This window comes from Anopheles aquasalis, chromosome 2 (genome assembly GCF_943734665.1).
Source record: "Anopheles aquasalis chromosome 2, idAnoAquaMG_Q_19, whole genome shotgun sequence".
NCBI classification, from domain to species: domain Eukaryota; kingdom Metazoa; phylum Arthropoda; class Insecta; order Diptera; family Culicidae; genus Anopheles; species Anopheles aquasalis.
In genome coordinates this window covers 58,763,147-58,770,646 of record NC_064877.1, presented here as the reverse complement: position 1 = coordinate 58,770,646, position 7,500 = coordinate 58,763,147, and the positions used below count along the sequence as shown (strand labels likewise).

The 7,500-nt window shown below is 46.6% G+C and overlaps 1 protein-coding gene across 1 annotated transcript in view; it reads left to right on the top strand.

Moving 5' to 3' along the window:
* LOC126570322 (uncharacterized) overlaps positions 1 to 7,500 on the top strand; it is a 94,377-nt gene that overhangs the window by 63,347 nt on the left and 23,530 nt on the right. The window contains exon 3 of the mRNA XM_050228001.1: positions 6,273 to 6,487. Coding sequence (XP_050083958.1) covers positions 6,273 to 6,487 — 215 coding nt within the window. The remainder of the gene's footprint in view (positions 1 to 6,272; positions 6,488 to 7,500) is intronic.

The window sequence follows — 7,500 nt, the reverse complement described above, 5'->3', positions numbered from 1 at the left end:
CTACATCTGCGGTGGTTGTTATCACAATTATCGGTTATTAAAACCAGCTGCATGATTCGTCACGCAATTCCAGCAAACCTAAATCAACTTTTGGAACGGCGGTTTATCCGAGATGGCTAGGAGCCCACCACATCAGCATGCGGACCTGAGCCCGTAGTAGTTATCGTTTGCTTCAGCTTGCGTGAGGTCAGATGGTAAATGTTACAGACCCTGGCGGTCATTACCCATTTACACTTTTCTGTCAAATTTAAGGTAAGATCAAATTTCTGTCGTTATAAAGGCACTTTTTTTGCTCTCCTGTGAAAAAAAATGTCCGTTTAATTTAAACCAAACCAACGGAATTTTTCAGGCGATGGGGTAATTAGCAGTCAAAATAAATTGCAAAACTATTTCAACAAAAATAATCAACAGCAAAACGAGAGAAATATTCTCTACTCACATTGGCGTTATAATTGGTTGACAAAAATTAACAAACGTCAATTAATTTAAAATGCATCACATCCAAACTGGAAGGCCGAACAAAAAGAGCACCAGAGAATGGATTTCTATTAAGCCCTTTGCTTTTCTCTCGTTTCGACACTCTATGGGCCTTCCAAGAAGCAAACGTTAACACAACCATCCAAAGGGAATGTGGGAACGAAATACTAGATTTCCTCTCAGCTTTCCTTCTCTACATTCTACTGCAAGGGTCTTCCTTTGGCTTTTGATTAGTGTGAAGCATCTCGAAATCCAATAAATCAATCGAAGAGACTCGTTTCACCCAATTCATTACCTTAACGACGATAATCTCCGCGGCAGCCTGCCTTTGCCCAGGCCTTCCGAGAACAATCAACGAAATCAAAAAACTTCCCGCGGCTGCGGCCACTGCCAAAGTGCCGGAAAGGTGGAAGAATAAGCAGAACCAGAAACAACATTAAAGCAGAGCAAATTCCTTTTTATTTGTCGAACAGTTTTAGCCCCAAGCGAGCCAACCAGCCAGCCAGCCAGCCAGCGGCAAAAACTTCGAAAAACCCAAACCAACCCCTCTCAGCCCGGGCCCGCGAAGACGTTGTGCGCGTGCAAACAGGAAAAACAATAGAAGCAAAAAGGGGAATCTTCCAAACAATGTCCCTTGGATCCACTCGGTATCGGTATTAACGGGCGTGAAGTGTAGCGGCCACCGGAAGAGTTGCTTCCAGCCTGGTTTCACCGCGATCCATACCTGCGAGCCCGGTTCCGGTTTCCGAGGGAGCCACAGGGCAACACACTCATACATAATCCATGGAAGGTGAAAGGGCTCACAACGCAACGCACCTCCCTTCGCGTCCACCAAACAGAGCGAGATTTCATTGCAAAAGCGAGCGAGCGCACGTACAAACACACCTTTCGCCATTCGCGCCATGTTTTAGAGCGGAAGCCGGAAGCAAAGTACCGAAAAATAGCTCGCCCGAGCGGAAATAAGCAAGAGAATGGAAAGCAAACAAATTTCAAGTGCAAACAAAAATCCTTTGACGGCCGCACAGAATAGAAGTAGAAGTAGAGGGTTGAACAGCAGCGGTAGCAGTAGCATCAACGAACAAAAAAAAATCTACTAGCGAACAGGCCGGAAGCGGAGAGAAATGTTGCACCGAGCGTAAAGTAAAGTGCGCCACCGAACCAAACAGATCTAGAAAAAAAAAATTTGGGAAAAAATAGAAGGAATAGAGAGTCAAACCTCCGTTCACAGAAAGGATCGAACTAGCTAGGGACGGGAATGCAGGAAAAAAACCAACGAAAAGAAAGGCACGTGCACACAGCGCCGGCAAATGCCGTTCTATTCACCAAAAAACCGACAAGGAAGCCTAGAGAAGCCGCCATAGCCCTAGCGGCCGGAGGCTGGGAATGGGGAAAAATTAAATTGAATTATATAAATTTAGCAAACAAGTGAATGGCGAAAAACGTTGGCACACTCTTTGCAACCTTTGCTCGGTAAAGCCCGCTGGTAATGGCAAAGGCAAACGAGTTAAAACCATGTGCACACAGAGAAGCGCAGCTTGGAACCGGAAAAAGGGGAACGCGAAAAGGCCTTTCGCAAAGAGTTTCCGCTTTCAAAATCTTCCGCTACCGAACCGATCGCGAGGTCGTTTCGCATACGAAATGAATCTATTTTTAATCATAATGGACGGTAGAAGCACGAATGGATGGTACACGACACACGAAGATGTGATGGTGACGAGTGTTCCAGATTATAAAGTGATCAATTTGAAAAGAGAATAACGTGGAAAAATAATATAAACTGTCAGAAACTGGCAAGTAACAATTAAATGAATAGTGAATAATGCATTATGTGCATACTAGCAGATCTGCGAACTGCATCTCAATAATAGACAACATGCCGAGCAATTTGTATCTCACCCTTTCTTTACATACTTCTACCTGAATAATTATTTTAAAGAGCTACAGTATTCCACAGGTTTCTTTTACATAATTAAGCTGGACTGCCTTACTTTAGTTATCTTAGTTGCTTTATGATCTTAAACTCTGTTATCAATCAATGGAGATAAATTTATGCAAGGATTGAATTGAATCTTATTTGGAAATAGACAAAAGAGCTTCACGGTTAACGCGATTCGCTCACTGGAATAATCAACCAAGGAATAAGTGCATTTTAATTTGTTGGTCAAGCTCATTAACGGTGACATTGCTATTAGCGATGCGACAGTAGAACATAATAGTACCACAATTCAATAGGCACATGATTTCTTTTAGCTTCATAGGCAATAGCATGTTATTAGTCGTTCACATCAGTATAGTTATTTTAAAACACTCGAAGCAGCTAATCTATTCACGCGCAATGTTCATTTTAATATTGTTAGAGTATAGTACACCTTAAATAAAAAAGTAAAACTAACATGTAGCTAAGAAGATCTTAAGCCAAATATTACAAAAAACATCCAGCACTCAATAGTAGCATGATAAAAAAACACAAAAGAAAATCCATTTCAATACACTTTGACGCAACAAACAATACATAACAATACAGGGAAAGAAAAACTGTCGTAAGAAACGAAGATACTGTTGAAGGCACGCCAAACCCCCGTTTGCAAAACGTCGTTGACCAAAAACGTTGTCATTCAACGTTGGCGTAACACGTGTTTGACACAGTTCTTGGGAAAACTGTGACCAAACCAAACAAGCTCCTCCCTTACCGATGCTTACCAGCTGCTCAACCCGCGCCCACTTCCGGGGAAAAACAGCAAATTAAGTAATAATCTCACCGAAAAAATGCCACTAATCCAGTGTACCGTGTCACGGCATGCCGGCAATCCGTCCGTCGATCCAGGGCCATCCCCATCCGTTAGCGCGATGCTTCGATAGCAACACACCAGCAGCAGCAGCAGCTGTTTATCGGCGTCAAAATGCCGTGTCATTACCGGTGCTCCCAGCAAACCATTATCCTACGACCATTACCCTGCTCCGGAGCAGCCGCCCAGTGCGAGGGTTCTTGAACCGCCCACGACCACGTTCCTTGACGAGGATTTCGGTCGCTCGGTCGGTTGGTCCGTTGGTCCGTTGGTCGGTCGCTCCGGATTGCATCGGCGCCCTTGGGACGCTGGCATTTCCGGCCGTTTATTTTTAGCTGTCTACCATCTTTGCTCCAGCTTCTGCGTTCCATCTCACTGCCCCACCCGAAACACGTTAAGCGTAATGTTACCCCGTGATGTACACACAATTTGCCTGATGCCGCGCGACTGCGGTGACTACGGTGCGGTAGAATGAGGCCACTTTCGTCTCACGCGGTCCACGAGGTGGCCGGAATGCTGCAAAGGAAAATAAGAGCTCTTGTGCGTGGTGAGGGGTGGCGCTGATGTACGAGATCGTGTTAGTGTTGGTGGTGGTGGTTGGAGGAAAAAAGCTTGGCAATAAAAATAACATAAAATAGACAGATCGAGCAAAAACAAATAACAATAAAGGCAGATGGTGCGTTCGTACCGCCCACTACCACTTGGCTTGTTCTCTTTCTCCCCCCCCCCCCCCCTCCCCCGCCATTCAATGGTTCACATTTTCCACCACCACTGGCCGAAGGTGCAGAAAACGAAGAGACGGACGGAAAAGGAATGAAAGTTCCGACACATTTGCACTCGCTGTGGCAGATGGAGGCGCATGGTATTGTGGGATGGAGGCGCCTAGTAGCTGGTGGAAAAAACGCTGTTTTTCTCTAGGCCCGCGCTCATCGCGAAGAAAAACAAACAACGCTGCTAACAAACAAATAATACCCGCCCCGTGCATCACACATGTACAGGCCATAGGCCGCAGCAGTAGGATCGAATGTGCCGTGGTGAATCTCGAAGGAAGACCCCCAAAAAACATGAACGAGTGCATTCACCGAAGAAGCGTGTACATCGAGTGCTCTGGATTACCATTTGGCTCTTGCACCGACCGACCACCACTCGTTACGCTCACTGATTCGCCTATTTACGATTGTTTAATGACACCGATGACAGGAACGCCTGGTCCGTGCCTGGCATCCGTTGCGATGTGACCTTTCGGACAGTGCACCTGCTACGTTGGAAAGGTGGAAATTAATTCCTTTTCGTTTTGTGAGCTGCAAACACTTCAACCACGGTACGGTGTCACCATGGGGAACGTTCCTGTACGGAAATTCGAGAAACTCGTCCGGCCACAGACACCACAGTTCTCCGCAGTTCACCGGAAATGGCAACGGATTAACAGAAATGGAAACGATTCCATTTTCCGCCCCGTGAAGCAGCGTCAGGTCCTAGCAGACCATTCCAAACCATCGAGGGCACAGAGCTGTGGTCACTCGCAATAGAGGTGAACGCTCGGTTTCGCCAAAAGACACACGCATCAAACTGTTTGCCCTGTGCGCTCGCGTTTTTGTTGACGAATGTTACACAACAGGAGGAGCGAGGCCGATGTCGTTGACGGTGCTTTCGCTCAATCACTGCGTGCAACCATCGGCATGATTTAGTTTGGCTTTTAGGTGAATTCGGTGCGCCCACGACCACACTCACGACGGGCGATTTGATTGAATCGTTCTACTTCAAGTGTCCCATTCGATGGTTTATTACATTCGTTTGGCCGTTCTCGCCAAAATTGTGAAATGAAACATGCCATTCCATTATGTTTCCGCTAAACCAACGTGACGCTCTCTCGCTATCTATCTCTCGGTTCCGGCTGGTTTCGTTCTAATGATATGGCCGCCATTTGAGTCAAGCCAGGTCAAACCAGCCCATGGCTTCCAGCGATGAACAAAAGCTCATTTCGCTGCTTCCACTGCGATGCTAAGCAATTAAATCTAATCTGGCACCTAATTGGAGCACTGTTTATTGACTTTACGCCGAGCCGGCGGGGTCCCGAAGGTTCATCTTTAAACGACGGTCCCCGGTCACTGCATTCGACCCAAGCTTGATGCTGTGAGCTCTGGCCTTGTAATTTATCTTTTTCCCTTCGTCGCGACTACCTTGTCGGTGTGGTCCCGTTGGGTAAGCATAATACGAACAGGACAGAGAGAGAGAAAGAGAGAGAGAGAGAGAGAGAGAGAGAGAAACAGAAAGAGAATGAAGGAGCGAAAACCAGTGTCTGTGCTTTATGCTACGGGCACTGCTGAAGCTAAAGCGTCACGAAGCACCATTTATGTGGCCCCTCTGGTCCTGGTCTTCCCGGTAGGTACCCCGAAACGATGCTTTATCCTCCTCGGTGCAATTAATCTTTGCACAAATTGCAACTTGTCCCGGACTATCACACCACGGATTGGGGTCACACAGGGCAAAAGAATTTTACGCCGCTGCTGCTCCGGTTGCTGATGATGTTGGTGTGTGTCTGTGTGGTGTGCTGGCGGTGGTAGGACATTAAGCCAGTGCACTTCGTCAAAAATGTTCTTACGCTCATAATCCGCTGCAAATGAAGCGAGAATGGAGCACGACGTAAAGTGAGCAGGAAATCTGTGGATGGAAGCGCATTTTCCCTTCTAGGACAACGGGAAAACCCCGGGCAAAAGGGGATTCAATTGCGGGAGGTGAAAATTCATCATTTCTTAAGCTTGAATGACTTCTTTAAAACTATGTAACGACATGAATTATACCTTTGAACAGAGTGTCAGAGCAGAGATAGTAAAACGATCTAATTCAGATTCATTCCGGGTCTTTTTGCGATTAAGGCGTTAACATTCCCGCAAGAGCACAATACAGAATTTATTGTTAGATGAGGACTTGCCTATCACTTTTCCGTTTCCAACATTCAAATGCGTTTTTTCGATACTAATGTTTTCCCTCTTTACTTCTCCCTTACAGAACTAACGGCCGGGCTGCGGATAGTACGCGTCACCGTACCGGCGGTGGTACGGAAGGGCGATACCGTGCATCTAAACTGCGATTACGAGCTAGAACAACCCGAACGGCTCTATTCGATCAAGTGGTACAAGGGCAGACGCGAGTTCTATCGCTACACACCACAGGCTAATCCGACGGTCCAAACATTCAGCACCCCCAGCGGCATCGAAGTTGACGTAAGCCATCCCATCCCTCATCCCCTTCGCTTACTTTAACTTGTCCCGGTTTTTCCTCCCTACGCTTTCACCTTCCACAAAATGTGCGCTCCTGCGAACCGCAAAATTTCTATTCCCACATCAGCGATACCTTTCACACCCAGCGCATCCTCTTTCTCTCTCTCTTTCCTTCGGTTTTGGGCCACTTGACACACAGGAGGGGTTATGAAGTTCATTCAAATTATCTCGCTCCGGTTTTCTTTTTTTTTTTCCTTTGGACGAACATTCTTTGGCCTTTCTGTACCTTATCTTCGCTCGTGCTTTCCATAAAACGTCGTCGTCGTCGTCGTCGTCGTCGTCGGGATCTACAACCTCTCGGAGAGCTCGCGCGAAGTAAAGAAAAAAGAATCGCAACCCCCAAGTGCACCCTAGCTGCTGGGGCTGGGATGGAAAATTCAACAGGACCGAAAGCATAAAAGCCAGCTCCAACAGAACGTGAGAATCGGGAAATAAATTTTATGCATATAATAGTTCAACAATCGGGTGGGGTGTGCTTGACATAACCTTTTAAGGGTGATGGGAGGGGTTTGGGGGATGAACATTATTTTCTGCTCTGATTCGCGCATTCTCGCAAATACTGCATACCGCGTTCCGTTCCGTTCCGTTCCTTTCGTTTGCTGGTACTTGCCGTGGCTGCCACGAAACTAGTTTGCCTCACCATTAATGGTATGATAACTTCTCGACCGTATCGAGCAGAATCTCTCGGATCGGCTATGGGTTTTCTGTCGGTGAAGCAGTTTTTACACTTGTGCTACTAGTGTTCCCCATTTCCACTTCCCTTTTTACACCCTGCCAGTCCGTAAAAAAACACTCCGTGTGGAGAGAAACTTTTGAACTTTACACTCATAAATCTGGTAAGCCCACTTTTCGAGGGACGTGGTTGGGGGTTGGATTTCTGGTGAGGCTAACGGCGGAATTACACATCGCTTTACACCACCATTTTCCGGTTCCGTTCGGTTCCGGAGAAGAAAAAA